We start from the raw sequence: 18825 nt of genomic DNA on the forward strand, positions 1-18825 counted from the left end.
AGATTGATAGAGATAGACAGATAGAGACAGAGAGAGTAGAGCTTAGCATTTTGTTTATAGTGATGTGGTAACTGTTGGAAAAAGCAGATAGAATTAGAAGTGGCAAATCCCTTGGGAAAGAGATTTTGGGCTGGGAAAGTGGGAGCAGAATGGGGGTGGGGCTGTTGGCACGTTTTAGCATGTGTAGATATTATTTTGATAAACTTTACTTGAAGAAAAGGTGAAAGAAGAGGGGAGAGAAAATAAAGAGTGAGAGAGAGAGAGAGAGAGAGAGAGAGAGAAGCAGGGCTGGAGTGGGTGTGAACCATCAAGTCATTGCATCCCTCTGAGCCTCGGTTCTTCTCTTTGTTAAAGGGGGCCGATGAAAACAAGCGCTCTGGCCGCTGGAAGCAGGAGTTGGGGCTGTTGGCTCTGTGTGTGCAGTAAGAGACACCCGACAGAGGGCAGGAGCACCAGCAAGGAGGAGGAGGGAGAGGAGGAGGCGTGGCTGTACCTGGGTCGAAAAAGATGATGGCTTTGAGGCAGGCGTACTCGTTGTCGTCGATCTGCAGCTCCTGGAAGGGCAGCACCAGCTCGTCCAGGATGCGCATGGACACCCGGCCCATCTCCGCCAGCTCTGGGCAGTGCCGGGGCACGATGTAGTCATTGCCTGGGCGGGGCGGGAGGAAGCGGGGATGGATGGCCACCCTTGGGCTTAGCACTCTGCCCTAGTTGGGGTCTAGGTGTGCCCTTTGCCGTTGGCAAGGAAGAAGGGTCCCATGGGGCCTGGCTCGCCCCCAGATGAGGCAGCTGATGCCCGGATCAAGGGGATGAATTTCTTGAAGTCAACCCACCCCGGCAGGAGCCTGCTCTGTTGGGCTTCTTCCTTGTCACCCATGTGCTATCCCCAAACACAACTCACAAGACCCGTGGCCCTCAAGGGCCACTTGGGAGAAGCCACCGTAGGCTAAGGGCTCAGGCCGAGGAGCTGGGCAGCTCAGGCCAAACTCGAACTTCTCCACACATAGCCGGGCAACTTTAGACACTTAGTCTCTCAGCGCCTTCATTTCCTCCTCGGTGACGCAGGCTACGTGATCGCGCTCTCCTTGCTTGTAGTTAACGAATTAACGGATACAACGACTACGACCTGGCAGGCAGCATGCCCAGGGGACATGGGCCATCCCAGGCCCACCTCCCATCCCTACTCCAGGAGGCACGGGTGATTTGGGGACAGCCCGGCCTGCTCGACCTTGAATGCTTGCTGTTGGGTGCGGATGGAGTCGGGGTTTGATGCCATGTGACAGGTTAGAACTGCCCCCTGGGGTTCCCTTCACTGTACTCTCCATGGGGGCAGATTGCCAGGCCTTTATCCCACCGGCAGCCTGGAGCTTCTAACTCTCTCCATAACTGTAACACTGGGAAATGTCCACTCTCGCATCCAAGGGGGCTCTCCAGGGGGCCCTCGTGGTGGAGTGGGTTACGCTTTGGGCTGCTCACCGAAGGGTTGGGGGTTCAAACCCACCAGTCGCTCTGCGGGAGAAAGATGAGACTGCTCCGGTAAAGATGTACAGCCTCAGACACCCACAGGGGCAGTTCTACCCTGACCTAAGGTTGCTATGAGCAGGAATCGAGTTGACGGCAGTGAGCTGAGTTTGGCTTGGGGTCCGGGGGGTGTTCAGTTGGGAACAGGCGCCCCCCGCCTCACCCAGGAGCAGAACGTCCTTGAAGACCATGGACCGCTTCGTGGCTCCCAGCAGCAGGTGCTCGCCGGCGTGGGCTCTGAGCAGGGCCACCTGGAAGAGAGAGGGACAGGCTCTGGCAGCTGCACCCCTGGGAGGAATGCTGGCCACTCAGTGTCCCAGGTAGTCAGCTGGACGGGCCCCTCGGCGGCCTCCTCCTGCCCCATCCACCAAGTGGGCCTCATGGCACTGCTGCCTGCCTCCCCTAGCCAGGGACCCTCAGGGGTCCTGCGTGGGGTTTTGTGCCCCTGGGGCCGGGGATGGTGGTGGTACAGCCATTCCTCTCAGGATGGTCTGCGTACCTGGGGGGTCCAGGAAGCAACCTTCTGGGGCTCTCTCTTCTGATCAGAGGCTCAGGGATTGGCATCAGATTCTCTGTGGCAGGAATGGGGGACTCCTGGCCCTTGAAATCCTCACAACCAGCTCACATCACACCCCGCTCCCCAGAGAGCAGTTCCAGCCGTATCACGGTCAACACAGCACCCGGCTCACTGCCATTGAGGTCACACTGATGCTCAGCAACGCAGTAGGACAGGCGAGAGCTAACAACCCAGTGGGTTTTCTGAGACTGTCACTCTTGATGCGAGTAGAAAGCCCCTCTTTCTACCACAGAGCAGCTGCTGGTTTTGAACTGCTGACCTTGAAGTTAGCAGCCCAGTGTGTAGGCACTATACCACCAGTGCTCCTTGCCATCACATGAAGCGTGAGTTAATTAAAGGTTAATTAAACACAGCAGGCAATGTTTAAGTTGATCATTTCATATGGCCCCTGAATGACGTTATACATGTCCAAATGGCCCTTGGTAGGAAAAGGACCCATTCCCAACTCCTGCTCTAGAGGCTCTGAGATCCACCCCACCCTCACCCCCATGGAGCATCCTGATGCTCTGCCAATGGCCCAGCTCCAGAAAATTAACAGATTCTACGGCCGTACTGCCAGAGACTCTGATTTAGTCAGCATAGGGCAGGGCCCAGGAATCTGCATTTCAAAATCGTCCTGGTTGGTTCTGCTGTGCACTTGTGTGGGGGAACACTCAGGTCCAGAGGATTTCCAGGGTATCAGCCACTTGACTTTGTAGGACCCCAAGATTCAGAGGAGGACTTGAAGCGCTTGCTGATGAATATCAAAGAGTGCGGCCTCCAGGATGGATTCCAACTCAATGTAAAGAAAACCAAAATCCTACAAGAAAAGATTGACATGGCCCTTGCTGGGACCCAAAAATCAATGCTCATGGAAGCAGCAGCCAAGAGATCAAACGATACATTGCATTGGGTGAACCCGCTGCATGAGACTCTTTAAAATGAGGAAGAACAAGGTTGTCACTTTGAGGACCAAGGCGCGCCTGACCCAAGCCATGGTACATCCAGTGGCCTCCTATGCATGTGACAGTTGGCCATTGGACAAGGGAGACCGAAGAAGAATTATGGTTCATGGAATGCTAAAAGGCAAAGAAACCTGTTTTGGAAGCAGTATTGTACGAATGTTGCTTAGAAACCAGGGCGACCAGACTTTGTCTGGTGTACGCTGGATGGCGTTATTAGGAGAGACCTGTCCCTGGAGAGGGACATCATACTCAGCACAGTAGGAGGTCGGTGAAAAAGAGTAAGACCCTGGAGGAGAAGGTGGACTCAGACGCAGCAGGTTGGGCAGTGTTTCGTTCGCTCGTACACAGGGTCGCAGTGAGCCGGAACCGGTTGAACGGCACCAGACCACAAGATTCAGAGAGGATCAGAAGAATTTGGACGTGGATATTGGTCTCAGGGATGGGCCTTCCCAAGGCAAAGGTGTAAGCTCTGGACGGTAGGATTCAGCTGGACAGACCCCCTTCCCTGCAGGGAGGACAAGGTCGACTGGGAAGATGGAACTCTGAGGTGGGGGTCCTCCCAGAAACCACCTACTTTGTTTGGCATTTGCAAGAAAACCAAAGGGTGGGCTGGTCAACACTGGAGACAGGCTGGCAGCCTCGGGGGTCTTATGTACAGAGGCCACGTCCACACGTCTCTCCTCAGTCCCACAGGGCTGCTCTTTGGGTGAGTTTTTTGTTGTGTTGAATGTGATGGCCGGGACTCCTTGAACGGATGAGCAGATGAACACGTTTCTTGACTTTCTCTCCACATCTAGTTCCTCCTGAGCAGCCACTGTTCTTGCTCCTTCCCCCTGTCGTTAGAACCTTGTGAGGATGACAGACAAGGAAGAGAACTGGGGACCGCTTTCCTCTACAGTTGATTTAAGTCGGAATCGATGGCGGTGAATTCCATGACCTGGACGGAGAGCAGCAGCCGGGGCGCAAGTCCGGGGCTCGCTCACTGGGAGGCGGGAGACTTGGGCCACAAGCCCAGCTCCGTGGCCAATTTGCTCCATCACCTTGGACAAGTCCTTTACCCTTTCTGGGCTTCCGTCCCCTTCTGTGATTACATCCAACCACCTAGGTGTCTAGGATTGATGTCCAAAACAGGGCAACCAGCAAACAAGCTGAGGCCCTGATTCCTTGGGGGGATGGCCTTGAGATGTCCTTTGGAGGACAATAGTCCCTATCCTCCAGCTGTCCCCCAGCCAAGGTGGGCTCCTTTTGATCCATGAATGAAAGCCAGAAACCCCCTGGTCTGAGATTCAGCCCCCTGTTCTGGGGGTGGTTGTCGGGGCGTTAATGATTGTCCCACATTATTGGCCACCCATCACTGCTCTCTGAGAATGCTCTGAGCCTCAGCCAGGGAGGTTTGAGTGGGAAATCGAGATTAACAATTGTTCAGCTAGGGGGTGTCTTGTCCTGCTAAGCCCCTGGGAAGGACCAGAGGGGATTAAATATTAATACAGGATCTCCAGCAGAGGGGACCTGGGCCAGGGCCTAGCAGCAGGGGAGAGGGCAGGGGCAACCTGGCCCAAATACCTGCCCTGTCATTTCTCCAAAGCGGGTGGGAACCGAGAGACGGGGGACCAGCTGCCAGCATCAGCAGGAGTGACCCCTATGGGGTGCTGCTGAGCATTCTTGGAGAGTCCTCTGGGGGCCCTCGAAGCAGTTGCCTAGATGGTTGGACTTCTCCGGAACTTTAATATGCCAATTCAAACAAAACCTCCCTGCCATCCAGTCGGTGCCGACCCATGGCAACCCTATAGGACAGGGTAGGACTGCCCCTGTGGGTTCCCGAGACGGTAACTCTTTACTGGAGTAGAAAGTCTCATTGTCTTTCTCCTGCGGAGTGGCTGGTGGTTTCGAACAGCTGACCCTGTGGCCTGCAGCCCAATGCAGAACCACTACGCCCCAGGGCTCCTAATACCATACAGAGCAGCAGCAGCAGTCTCTTCTGCAAATGTGCAAGTGATGTAAGCCAGCACCCCCTGAGCGGCCTTCTGGGCTACCTGCTCCCCAGGGCCCCTGAGCTGCTTTCTGAGGCTCAAAGGTGACCCAGGCCAGCTCCCTTTGGCAGATGGGGAGGAGGTCTGCAGGGGGGCTAGTGGTTGTTCTGATCAGGAGCTGTGATCTCCAGAATCTCAGAAACTTCTCAGCCGTCCGACTCCCTCAGTCCAGCCCCATTCTCCCTCTGGGATCCTTGGCTACCCCCATGAATGCACTTTGGAGAATAAAAGGGTGAATCAGCCACCTTGGTGGGATGCCAGGAAAGAAACTGAGGTTGGCTCTGGAAGGAGACGCTCCAGTGCACGGCTGCGTGCTAGTCAAGTAGCAACGGGACCCAGGCCTCTCAGCAGCACAGTGAAGGGACATTACCACGCTCACCTTACAGATAAGCAAACGGAGGCCCCAGAGAGGAAGTAATGTCCAAGCTCACACAGCCTCGGAGCTAGCTCCTGACCGCAGTGGTTAGGAGGCTGGACTTGGGAGGCTGCCTGCTGGGCCCCAGTCTCAGCTCTGCAGGATGTTCACTGTGCAGCCTTGTGTGAGTTGATTAACCTCTCTGGGTCTCCATTTGCTCACCTGTAAGATGGGGATAATCATAGTACGCCCTGCGCCCTTTGGGCAATTGGAGGGGTTGTATGGGTTAACGTTTGTAAAGTCGTTAACAGAGCTCCAAGCCCCAGTGGGCACTCTGCGCGTTCTTGCTAAGTCAAATGGAACCAGGCTTCACGCGGACCCTCACAGTGGGCCAGCAGAACCCTGTGTGTCCCCTGCCGGGGCCCGCCTCGCCCACCTGGTCATCCAGGGGCAGCTCGCAGAAGGCCGGGATGTACTTGGCCCACTCGACCAGCACCAGCAGCTGCTCCTTCATGGACTCGCACACGTCCGAGATGCTGGCGATCTTCTTCGCCCGGATGTCGCTGTTGACCCCGGAGACGGGGGAGGTGATCTGAAGGAGACAAAGAGAATGGCCGGCTGCCCCCGTCACCCTCAGTCCTGGACCTTGGACGCCTTCCCAGCTCTGAAGGAAGCTCAGGGGCAGAGCAGGCAGATGGTGGCACGCTGAGGAGGCCAGCATGAGGGAGGAGGGCTCCTTGTGGGTCTTCCTCTGTGGTCTCTCCCCTGGAGGCCGGCGTCCAGCTCCCTAGATGCCCCAGGATTCCCTTAGGCCCTGAGGACAATGATTGTCTCCACCTGATAGGTGAAGAAATCGCCGCCCAGAGAGGAGCTGTGATGCTCTCAAGGTCCCACAGCTGAGCGTGGCTGAGCCTCCGTGCAGCCCTGTCCCAGTGCGCCTGCTCAGTGCCGAGCTGGTCACAGGGCCTCCGTGAGAGCAAGGATTCTGCCTGACCTGCACGTGCAGGCAGCCAGACGAACTAGCAAGTGGGCCAGGCCTCTGGACCTGGGTGCAAGTTCTGCTTTTGCTACAAAAGAGGCAGCGAAGCACCGGCAGCACCATGTTTCTAGCCTCAGTTTCCCTCCTAAATACCTGAGGCCCTTCCACCCGCTGCTGCAGGGCCTGGCTGGGGAGCATGGGGGATGAGGGTGCACTCTGAAATGGCAGGAACGTCCTGGACAGAGGGGTGGTCACCCCAGTACCTGCTGAGACAGGGCTTCGGCCTGCAGGAGGGCGTTGATGGAGGGCAGGCTGCTGTCTTCGTAGCTGGACCTGCGCGTGCTGATCCGGTCCCGCTCGTTCTGGACGGCTGTGAGGAGACAGAGGGCTGTGAGGAGGGGGCTGGGGGCAGGAGGCTCATGACTCGGGAAGAATGGGGGAGGTGCAAGGTGAGTGAGGGTAGGGGGGTTGTCTAACCCAGAGAGGGTCCACAAGCTTGTCGTGGAGCAAAAGGAATGATTCGGGGGTTGGAGGGGGCAATGTCTAGGGGGCAGACCCAGAGCAGCACACGGCACTGAGAGATGGCGTCCAGCTTGGCTTGCGGTAGAAGTTTCCAGACACCAGAATCCTCCCACCCCCACCTGCACACACACATGGGGTGGCTGTAAGAGTGATGGACCCATCATGGCTGGCATCCAAGAGTGAAGGCTTGGCAGAAGGCTTGCGGTGGGTCCTGGGCACTGAGCAGGCAGCCCTCAATCGCTGTTTCAGAAAAGGGTCCCTTTCTTTCCTCATGGAAGTGTGTAAAACAAGCAAAACAAATGACTCTGGGCAACAGAGCGATCATTCAGGGCACTGGGATGGAAGTTGGGGATGAGGTCCCAACAGGAGCGGCCAGGGCACTGGCCTAATCCTCTCAGCGAGAGCAATGCTGAGCTGCCTGCCACCCCCTCCACTGCTGGGCTTTCTCCCTGTGTCTTCCAGGGCCCCACACCCCACTGCTGTCCGAATCCAGGTCAGCACTGATCTCAGGTGGCCTCACATGGGCCCCTGGCAATGCACGAGACCCCGTTGTCTCAGGATGGACAGAAGCTGTTGCAGAAGCTGGAGGGAACCCCGGATTCCTACCCAGAATCTACTCTCTATGTGCCTGTGGGTACCCACCCTTCCTCTGGGCCTCAGTTTCCCCATCTCTAACAGACCTGCTGCCCTCCGGAGTCTGGCTCTCTGCAATCTCTCCTGCCTCGGCCACCAAAAGCCCAGGTGTCTTCCTGGCCTCAAGCTGGTGTCCCCTCCAGAGCCAAACCCAACTCACTGCCAGCGAATCTATGCGGACTCACAGGGACCCCACGAGACAGGGTGGAATGGTCCCAGTGGGTTTCTGAGACTGTAACTCTTGCTGGGAGTAGAAAGCCTCCTTTTTCTCCCGAGGAGTAGCTGGTGGTTTCGAACTGCTGACCTTGCAGTGAGCATCCCAACTTGTAACCACGATAGCACCAGGGCTCCTTTGTGGTGTCTCTTACATGGAGGAGGTGCTTCTACTTGGTCACATGGTGTCGCCGTGAGCCATAAGTCAACTTGATGACACTTGGACCAAAACGGCAGCTGACCCACGGACACCTCGGCCTTCTCCCTCTGGGTGCTATTCCAGGGCAGCTGCTGCCCCACTGCGTGGCATCCTTTCCAACCTCTCACCACCTCACTCTGTCTGGGCACACAAATGTCACCTTCTCTTAGGCCGCCCTGGAATACAACATCCCACCCTCCCTCCCATGCTGCCCGGGCCTGGCTTTTCTCCTAAGCAAGTGACCTGGGAGTAGCTGTCTCTTGTGAGCTGCCTCCCTTGGTGCAAGAAGGACGCTCCAGAGAGCACACAGGGAGGCCTCGTCTCTCTAGTTCACGCTGTAGCCCGGTCTAGAATGGTGCCTGACACACAGTCGGGACTCTGAGGGTATTTGCTGAGTGGATGAAGGAGCTCTGAGTCTTATAAGCACCCTCTTTCCCAAGGAACCGTTTGATTTCCCTGCTCTTTAGCTCGCCCCTGACTCTGCACAGACCTGCCAGGGGGGGTGGGGGGTGGGGGTGAGGGATCAGAAAGTAAAATGCTACCAACAGAGCCCAGGAGTCAGTGGAGTTCCCATACTCCCCACCAGGCCACTTGAGGCCCCACTGGCAGCACACCCCACCCTGCACAGCTCCTGCCCAGTTGCCACTTGCCCCGCCTGTCCACACCCTCCTGTAGCTGCTGGGCCTGCCAGGCTGCCTGCCCCCACTGGGCGCCTCGCGGGGCAGAGGCCGGCAGAATAAAAGGGCTGCTGTCAGCAGCTGCGAGGAGGCTCCTCAAGGTTAGGCCGGCCTTATCAGCGCCCGGCGCGAGCTCAGTCACGGAATGATGTTTTCCAAATGTTTGCTCAGTATTAGCAGGGTCGGGGACCTAATGTAACTCCTATTGAATATTAACCGACGGGGAAGAGGCAGAGAGGAGGATGAGCTGGGCTTCCCAGAGGGCCCCTGGGTGGAGGCCGGATGGGGGGTAGGTCCCAGACCTGGTCCACCACCAACCGCACTTCTTGTATCCCAAGACCTCTGATCCTTGACCCTACTTCCTGGGCTGGACTTCAGATGCCAGGATTGAGCGCTTCGCCCGGGCCTGGTGGCTGAGGCCCAGGGAGGTGTCCCTGGCCTCTGGTGCTAGAGGAACCATCTCAGCCTGCCGCTGGGCTCACCGATGCCCAGGGCACCTGCTGCCCACTGCGGTGACTGGTCCTCAGGCTGAGACACAGGCCTGGGGGGCGGCCTGGAGGCCTTGTTTGAGGTCAAGAGAAAGTCAGAAGGGTCTAGACCATAATGCCCCCAAGCTGATTGATGCCTGTTTCAATCCAGAGAGCTGGTGTTAGCTCTGTCCTGGGTAACCTGCGTTCTGGTCCTGACCCTTCCCATCACTTCCCTGGCCTCAGGCCCCCCTTCTGTGAAGTGGAGAGGGGAAGAAAGCCTCCATTTAATCGATGGTCACACGTTCTTGCCCTCAGAGGCGACTCTGAGTTCCCGTCCCGAAACCCTGCTAAAGGCAGCAAGGAAGAGAAATGGAATCTCCTCCCAACTGTCTGATCAGTGAAGCAACCCCACTGCCATTGAATTGATTCTGACTCACGGCAACCCTATAGGACAGGGTAGAGCTGCCCCTGTGGGTTTCTGAGACTCTTTATGGCAGTAGACAGCCTCGTCTTCAGCGTGTGGAGTAGCTTGTAACTTCAAACTGCTAACTTAGCAGCCGAAGGTGTAACCACGACACCCTAGACTTAGGTGAACTCCGTTGTCTTAGAGCCGATTCTGACCCGTGATGACTGTACGTGGCAGAGCAGGACTGTGCTTCCTGGAGTTGTCCACAGGCCTCTGACCCGGCAGGCCTGCCTCCTGCATTGTGTGTGGAGGGGCTTGAAGGGCTAGCCTTCTGGTTAGCAGCTGCCTGTATGAAGCATTCGGACCACCCAGGTGCTCGGGAAGACTTGGGTAGACCTGGTCGCCATGACCTTACTTCCCAGAGCTTGGTCTTGGCAACAACCGAAGACTTCGCTGCTTCGGCCCCAGGAGACTGCATGCGGCATGGTCTTCAGGTTGGCTCAGGCAAGTGTGTGAGATGACCAACCTGCTCTCACTTGCTCTCAGCTGCTTCCCTGTCCTCGTGCAGTGATGTCACTGCCCTGGTCAGGAGGCAGATAGCTATTTCCAAGGCCAACTTAGGGCTGAATGAACTGGGATTCCACCCACTTCTAGGAGACTTGACACAGGTAGGCTAGCTCTGTGGCAGGTCAGAGAGAGAGGACCAGAGAGCAAACATATATATCCTAGGGGCTCTTGTTACCTGTACAGGTGATGGCACTATCTTATAGAGGGCAGAACTGGAGCCCAGAGGCACAGAAGCGTCCCCCACATTACACATGTGCCAACGAGTCTGTGTATTTATTGAACAAGGGTCATCTGTAATGACTGGGTACCTGCAGGTCCATCCAGGTAGGGAGCCATCTGCTCAGGGTGTCTGGCAACCCATCTCCTCATCTGCCTGCCTCAAGGCCTGACATTTCAATGGGAAGGGTTCCTTCTCTTGAACACAAACTCTCTGGATAATAACTCTGGACAATCACAGAATTTGAAACTCTTAGACAACTGGACCAGTGGAAACACTGGCCACAAGGCAGAGAAACCTGGGCCCTTAGATCACAGGTCTTCATCGCTCTTGTCCTCAGATCTCCTGTGTGCCTCACCTTCCCACACCTTACAAGGTGGTTCTTAGATTGGAGGGAGAAGGGGGGAGAGAGACTTAACCACACGGAGAACTGAGCAAGGACAGGGAGGGGGCATTAGGGGTTTGAAAGGCCCCTCACCCACGTTGAGAATCCCTGAGATCTGGGGGCCGTCCATTCCTCCATTGGGGTTGGCAGACCCAAATCTTCCAGCCCCCTCACACTGGCACCTTCCAGAGCTGGGACCCAGAGGTATTTCCAAAGGTGTAGGCAGAGAAAATGGGCTCAGAGGCAGTCAGGGGACAGGGAGATTGCCAGGTGTACTCCCCTCACCTGGGTCCCAGGCGCCTGCTTAAAGGGTGTCTGGGGTTTGTGTCTGTCCAGGACTAGACTCAGGCTTGGCTCGGGTGGCAGTGGAGGCCTGGGGCCAGTCCCTGAGCTGGGAGCAAGGAGATCAGGGGGAGAGGACTCACTCACTCACTGCCGTCCAGTCAAGTCGATGCTGACTCACAGCGACCTGATAGGACAGGGTGGAAACTGCCCCGTGAGTTTCTGAGACTGTAACTCTTTACCAGAGTAGAAAGCCCTGTTTTTCTCTTGCGGAGCAAGCTGATGGTTTCGAACTGCTGACCTTGCAGTTAGAAGCCCAAAAGAGTACCAGTAGGCCACCAGGGCCCCAGAAGGAAACAGGTGGGGTGGAGGGGGTTTATTAGAAAATGAACTCAAATTTCTTTGAGAAGCAGGTGAAAGAGATTTGTCCTAGATAAACTCTGGCTGAAAGCAATTTTCCATATTCCTGGGGCCCGGGGTGGGGCAGGAGATGAAAGCATTGTCCAGATAGCTCTGAACTTGAGTCTTAAACTTTCAGGGTTCAAACCTCAGGCCTTCCATTGGCCAGCTGTGGGGCCTTAGGCAAGGTGCTTAACCAGTCTGGGCCTCCTTTCCTTCGTCCACGGAAGAGAAGGGGGTACTTGACAGTGGCAGTCACCCAGGATCGTCCTGAGACAGAAAGGTGCTCACTGACAGCAGCCAGCCAGGGATAGGTAGCTAGCTTCAGGCAGCAGGAGCGGGGCAAGCCCTTAGGGTCATGTTCCCCTCCTTCCCATCACCTAGGATAAGCCTGGAGTCTGGCTCCCGTTTTCTAGAACGTGCAAACCATTCCCGGGCACATAAGGATGAGGAGGAAAGGCGTTGGGGGCAGATGTCCCTGGGGCGGGCGATTCCAGACTAGCGTGCCCCTGGTCTCTTACTCCAAACCTGGATGGACTAAGAGCCTCCCCTTCCACTTCCGGCCTGAGGTGTGAAATTCACTATGGGAAGGCAGCAGGGTGGTCTGGCCACTGCTTGCAAGAGGAGCTGAGGAGCTGAGAGTGGCAGCTTATCTCCCAGATTCTTTCTCAGGACCAAGCCCAGCCCCTCCCTATGGCCAGATTTCCCAGCCCCACCCTCCTCTCAGCCATTAGCCAGTGGCCCTGGGACCTGTTGCCCAGCCATAAAGTGGTGTCCGCAGTTGTAAATGACTCTCGGGGTGCTGTGGGTGCAGGGAGGGCAGTGGGGTGGTGGGGCGGGCCGGGCTCACCTTCCTTCTTCATGCCAGCCCGGAAGCACTTCTTGAGCCTGCAGTACCGGCACTGGTTCCTCTTGTCTTTGTCCACCACGCACTGCCGGCTAAACCTGGGGAGGGTTGGGGAGGGTTGGGGAGGGTTGGGTGGGGAGGAGACAGCCTTTCGCCTTCCAGGAAGAAACTAGGAACCTGGCCATCTGATTGATCCCCACCTCCTACCACCAACCTCCTTACTCCCACCCTTCATCCCCCACCTAATGAACCAGGAGTTGGGAAGGCTGTCAACTCCAACCTACTAAAAAATATGGGGAAACTGAGGTTTAGAGAGGCAACACGTGGGTCCCGGGGCACTCAATTAGTCAGTGGCAGAGCTGAGGTGAACCCTAGCCTCTGGAGGCCCCGGGGCAGTGCCATTTCCATCACACTTAGAGAAGCCCAGCGTCCATAGAGGGGCTGGGCTCAAGAGGTAGTGGCAGCGGAGCATCACGGCAGGGGAGGAGCCCTTAATGTCAACCCTAGCTCCACCCTCGACCTCAGGTACACTCTGACCCCTTTCCTAGCCACAGTTTCCTCATCCATATAACGGGAATCATCTCAGAAACCACCTCTGAGAGGTGGACACAGGCACCAGCCAGCCAGCAAACGCCAAGAGCCCAACGAGGCTCAAGCCTGGCAGCTGCTATTGCCTGTTGGGGGCTGTTGCTCAGAATGGGGGGGCTTTTGGAGGAAGCATGTCCGAGGCCGCAGGGTAGAAAGCTCTGGGGGTGGGTTTCCCATTTGCCCCAGAAAAGGCTCCCAGTGGAGGAGGACACCCCCCCCCACTTTCTGAGGCTCCAGAGGAGGCTAGATCCAAAGCCTTCTGGCTCCTTATGTGCTCTGGTGGGAGTCCTAACATGAGGCCGCCGGGCGGATTCCTCACGGCAACACGTGCAAAGGCTTACACTGTGCCTGGCACACAGTAAGTGCTCAATACACGGCAGCCCACAGCTCGATGAGCAGGGAATGGGATTCCCAGGCGAGGTGTTCTCTTCTGCACCCTCAAGGCCTAAGGAACCAAGGGGCTTTGGAAGCTTTGAAGAGGAGGTGCCTCTGGGACCCAGGCAGGAAGAAGATGGGCCCTGGGGGACATTAGCCCAAGCGCGCCCACCTCCCAGCTGGAGAAGTCAAGGCCTGGGGTAAGGTGTGGGGACTCCTCACCTGCAGGAGTACATGTGGTTCTTCCTCACGCTCCTCCGGAAGAAACCCTTGCAGCCGTCGCAGCTCGAGGCCCCGTAGTGCTTGCCCGTGGCCCGGTCCCCACAGATGGCACACAGGGCGCTGACCCCCAGGCTGCTGGGTGCGTTGAGGTTGGCACTTTCAGACGGGGATGTTTCTGGCGGTGAAGAGCAGGGAGCGCCGACTCAGGAGGGGCCGAGAGCCTCGTCTGGGCTGTGGCCCTTCAGAAGCCGGGGCTTCTATCATCCTGGGCTCTATCATCCCTGACAGTTGGCCCTGTGGAGCCTCAGTTTCACCTCCCTAAGCTGGGGTGGCTGCAACCCTGAGTCCGCAGGATGGTCTGGGCATGTCTGCTTCCCCCCCACGGGGCTGGCCACTGGCTGGGGCTCCTCTGGGAAGAAATGAAAAATTTGGACACCTCCTCGGGCACAGGTGACCCCGGGAGACTCCTGATTGACAGGGTGGGAAAGTAGGCCAGGTGTGGGAGGGATAAAGATGTCCCTCCCCCTAGCTTTGCCCCCCATCTAAGTCCTGCCCTTCATTTCTCACCGAGTGACCTGGGCTGAGTGAGGAGCAGAGGGACTGGGCTCTGAGATATTTTGCTCATTTGCCTGCCTGGGAGGGTCAGGGCCCCATGTCTGGGTGCCCCTTGAGGATCTCCTGTCCCAGGGGTGCTCCAAAACTCCCATCTCTCCACCATGGAGGCAGTTCTGACCCACCGCCACCCTAGGACAGGGTAGAACTGCCCCTGTGGGTTTCCGAGACTGGGACTCTCTTCAGGAGTAGAAAGTCTCGTCTTTCTCCCGAGCCCAGCGGTACTAGGTTGGGTGGAGATGTGAGGAGTGGGGGTAAGGGGCAGCATGCCAATGGAGACCTTGGATCGGATGTCAGGCCTCCTGGGTGATGGTGCCCATCCTGACGTGAATTTGCCTGCGCCTTGGGCAAGTGCCTTTGTCCTCAATTCAGATTTCCCTGGGCCTCAGTTTCCATCGCTGCAAAATAGGACCGTTTGACTGCTCTGCTTGTTTCTTTCTTCCCTTTTTTCAGTATCTGAACCCTCTATTATTATTTTTTAATAAGCAAATCTTCCACCAAGGCCTGACCCCTCAAGGAACACAAAGAAAGCTGCACACCATCTCCCCAGGAAAAACACAGGCACGTTCCCCACGTGGTTACACACCAGTTTCCACAGGACACCCCTCGCCCCCCAAACCCATCCACAGAGTCCTAAGGCGTCATGCAGTTAGGAAACAGGAGAGAGGCCCAGATTGTAACTAAGAGCACCAACTTGGGGGCCTTATGTCCTGGTTCGAATCCCGGCTCCTCCACTTCTTAGCAGTGTGGTGGTGGCCGAATTATTTCATGTCTCCAACCCCGAGCTTCCTCACTTGTCACATGGGCGTGCGCGCGGTGGTGCGCCATGACCCCGAGGGCCATTAGGGGGATGTCGAGAATTGATATCTATCAGTGTCCGTGGCATAAAATCACTGCTGCTAAAGAAACCGCTCAGCGCCTGAGCCTCCCGGCGTCCAGGCAGCAGAGGACACAGCTGCATCTCTCTCTGGCTCTCGCCAGCTGACGGTCTCCTGGGACTTCAAGTGTGCCCAGGATTGTGGCCCCCTTGCCTGGTGAATTATTCCCAGACTCGGGGGTAATTGTTAGTCATTCTGGTGCCCTTTCTCCCTTAGCCTCACCCCCTCATCACCACCCCCCAAGAGAATTAACTTCCTAACACCCACCCCCACCTCCAGGGCTGGGGTGGAGTGAGTACCCAGTAGCAAGGGAAGCATGGACTTACTTGTGCTTACTTACTGTGGTGAAAAACACATGAAACTGCTCACCACAGATGTGAAATACTTCACAAATGAGTGAGTAAGCACAAGGAAGCTGTGCTTGCCTTGCTGACGAGTGCTCCACTCCTGTCAGGAATCACACGTTTGAAAAGAGGCTGTGATTCTCTGAGATGGCACTGTGGGGTCAGGAGCGAGACAGCCCCCAGCCAATGGGGTGAAAAACAGCCCTCCCACCCAGTGAAGCTCGTTACCACTGCATACAGGTGAGTAAGACTCCCATAAAGAGCTACAGTCTCGGACAGCCCCAGGTGTTCGACTCTGTCCCACAGGGTTGCTGCAGGTTGGCGTCCACTTGATGGCCGTGAGCTGGGTTAAGCCTGCCCTCACCTTGTTCACTGGTTAACCGGACACCACCCAGGCTGAGCTGACCCCACAACACTCCACATGCCCAGGGCGAGCTGACCCCACAGGTCCGGGGCATGTGGTCAGAGGCCGGCGGAAGGCCCTTACACTTCATGCTCCATCCTCCACCTCCAGGGTGGGCCCTGAAGCTTGAGGGGTGGGCCTTCTGCTGCTGAGCGCAGGAGGAGCCGGGGTGCTGGCAGCCTCTCCGGCCAGGCTCACATTGTAAGGTGGCTTCAGCACCTCAGAGAAGTAAGGACCCCCTGGTGTTGCTGTTGCTGCTTCTGAATGGGGGGCAGGGCTGGGGAGGGCTTACCCTGGGAGCCTGGGAGCCACCAGATCTGAGTGTGCAAACTGAGCTGGGCAAAACCTCACAGCTCTCCAGCTCTCACACTCTGAGGACACAGCCCTTCTGACCGACCCCCCATGTGGGGGCTGGCACCAGTCCCCCATGGGAAGGACTCAGGGATGTCCTTGGTCAGCCATGGGGTAGGTGGCAGGTAACAGGACAATGTATCCTCATTTTACAGATGAGGAAACTGAGGCGGCCTGCAAAGGCAGGAGCCGAGCTCACACAGGTAGAAAGGACCGAGGCCAGCGTTTGACCCACATCTCACTGGCTCCAGGACCAGAAGCGGTCCTGTTTTGGGGACACCCAGGTGCCAGGCTGGGCTTGGCCTCTGCCTCAGAAAGCACTCAGTTCCTGGGAGCTGGGGACACAGGCTTTGAAGGGGTGGGGGGTGAGGGGCTGGGCCCTGGCCAGGTGTGGGACAGCACACACTGTCCCTACAGGCTCCCACAACACCCTATGTTTACCACGCACAGAGCCCTTGTTTACCATGCCAGCCTGTGACCCTGGGCATTCCTAAAAGCCGGCTGTCAGCAGGCAGCGGTGAGGTAGCCCATTTTGTAGGTAGACTAGACAGAAGCCAAGAGAGGGCAGGTGGTGTGCCCAAGGCCACAGTGAGTGGATGCCAGCAGTGGGCAAACACCCTGATGAGCTGGACCACAGCAGTGAGTGCCCGCCATCCCCACCCCCGGCCTGGTCACTGCTTCCTCTTTCTAGCTGGGCTGAACGCTGCAGAACCAAGCAGCCATGGGTGGACCCCCTACTGCTCAACTCCAAGCCATGGGTGAGCTCGGCTGGCAGCCACTGCCTTGCCTTGTGGAAAAGAAGTGGACACCCCCTCTTGGTGCTGGGCAGGATGCAGAGAGAGCCCACCACAACCTGCTCGGAGGCAAATGGCCATATAGCCAGCGGGAGTCTCATTTGGGGGAACGGCAATGTCAGGCGCCCCCACGTTTTGTCTGCATACGGTCACAGCATGTATCTCCCCCTGCCCCCTGCAGTCCAGAAGAGGGACACATGTCATCTGACGCAGTGACAGAGTGCCCGCAAACAGACCTACGCCCAGAAATCACAGGCACACACCATCCATATCCACGGCTGTACACAACACTCATTTACACACATGCACAGGTGCCCGGACACGTACATACACAGTCCCAAGCAAGAAACAAATACCTAGGAAATGCCCATGGGACATGGACGGAGGGACACAGCCTTGCAAATGTCTTCCGGCAGGGATGAGCGTGCACACAGACTGGGGGATACCCACCCAGGGATGCAGGGCCTGTGTGCACCCGGGGGGCCACGCACGCAGCCCACACGGTGCGGAGGTGGTGGGCTTTCAGCAAGTAACCAGGCTCCCCTGGAAAACTTTGTTTTCTATAAGTGGGGTGGCCACCGGAGAAGAGCCCCAAGGACACCCTGAAATGCAGCTGTGCCTTCTCCCGCCACGGCCAGGGTTGGGGCGTACCTTTCCATCTCTCTGGATCTAGGCCTTGTGGGGTTGGAGAGGGGACCGTGTTAGGGTGCATTACAGGAGCTGGATGCCAAGAGGAAGCTGGCCACCCTGCTGCCCGCAAGCCACACACCAAGCAGGAAGAGCTCTGAGGGCCTTCCAAGAAGACCTCTCTTGTAGTGGACTCGCTGGAAATTTGCCCCTGCCCGCCTGCCCGCCTTCCCCCAGCATGCCCCCGGTCCTGGTGTCTGAACACCCTGGCTTCACCCAGGCAACACTTGAGTTCCCCCTACAGGGTCAACCAATCTTGTCCATCACTCCTACTCCAGAATGCCCAAGACCCGCTCCGCGCCCGGGCACGGCTGCCCACACCTACCATTGCCCATGGTCAACACTTGCACGTTCTCAAACTCCAGGGTGGTGTAGGCCGGGTCGAGCGCGGCACTGTAGTCGGCCATGTCCATGTCGGCCAGTGTTTTAGAGAGGCGCATTCTCTCCTGCCGCCACCCCTCGGCCACCTGCCCAGCCCAGGATGCCCGCCCTGAAGGCCCGGGGCCTTGTCTCGGCCCCTCCCAGGCGCCCTCTCTGCCTTCCTGCGTCTCAAACGTCCTCTGGGAGGCTCTGCCGGGAGCCTGGCCTAGGCTCGCCACAGGGGTGGAGGCTCTGCCGGGGAGGGCTGGGGGGTTAATGGTTAATCTGGTCCCCCCCACCCCACCCGGTGGATAGGCTGGGCGGGACCGGAGGGATTCGGCTGTTTGTTGGTTTCTGTCAGACACTGGGGGTGGAGGGGTGCTGATTACAACTGTTGAGGCCCTGACTCACCAAGCTTCACTTGGGGGGGTCTTCAGGCTTGGCGCTGGGCCTTACCCTGCGCTGCCCTCCTTGGGTTTCCAGCACAGCCTCGTCTAGTCGTTGGCGCCCAAGTCTGGTTTCTAATGGCTACGCTCAGATACGAACAGCCAACACCCAGCCCCAGGCATCTCCCCGCCAGGCTCCCGAAGGGACCCCAGGCCCCAGCCACTTGGTCTTCTCTCCCCAAAGGGGTCACAGTGGATGGGGGTCCAATATAAGGTGACCAGACGTCCCGATTTTTAACAATTTTTCCCGCATCCCGTGGCGTTTTAAAAAGTCGTGATTATTGGAAAGAATGCACAAGCTAGGGTAGACGGTTTTGGACTGACATGTGGCTATTTCACCAGGATAGGAGTTTTATCAATGGTGTCCCGTTTTTGTCCCGCTTTACCAATGTTAAAATCTGGTCACCTTAGGGAGGGCCAGACTCAGCTCTTGGTTGATCCATCTTCCCATGACCGCCCTCCCCGCACCCAAAGGCACCCACCAGCATCCACAGCTCCCAGGTCAGGAGCTTTTCGGAGGGAAGTGTGGGGAGGCACCATCT

The 18825-nt window shown here is 57.3% G+C and overlaps 1 protein-coding gene across 2 annotated transcripts in view; it reads right to left on the minus strand.

Annotated features, from left to right (window-relative positions):
• Positions 1-18024, minus strand: part of HNF4A (hepatocyte nuclear factor 4 alpha) — a 30985-nt gene extending 12961 nt beyond the window's left edge. Inside the window, exons 1-7 of one of the 2 annotated variants that reach the window (XM_045295264.1) lie at positions 17803-18024; positions 13409-13583; positions 12227-12321; positions 6670-6776; positions 5864-6019; positions 1685-1772; positions 494-649 (exon numbers count right to left, since the gene is read on the minus strand). In XM_045295264.1, coding sequence (XP_045151199.1) covers positions 494-649; positions 1685-1772; positions 5864-6019; positions 6670-6776; positions 12227-12321; positions 13409-13583; positions 17803-17917 — 892 coding nt within the window. In that variant the 5' untranslated portion in view covers positions 17918-18024. The remainder of the gene's footprint in view (positions 1-493; positions 650-1684; positions 1773-5863; positions 6020-6669; positions 6777-12226; positions 12322-13408; positions 13584-17802) is intronic. The other variant, XM_045295265.1, reaches the window with a different exon arrangement.
• Between the last annotated feature and the right edge of the window lie 801 nt (positions 18025-18825).

Source organism: Echinops telfairi, unplaced genomic scaffold, assembly GCF_000313985.2.
Source record: "Echinops telfairi isolate 266 unplaced genomic scaffold, ASM31398v2 ScPeMD7_5592;HRSCAF=6446, whole genome shotgun sequence".
NCBI lineage: Eukaryota > Metazoa > Chordata > Mammalia > Afrosoricida > Tenrecidae > Echinops > Echinops telfairi.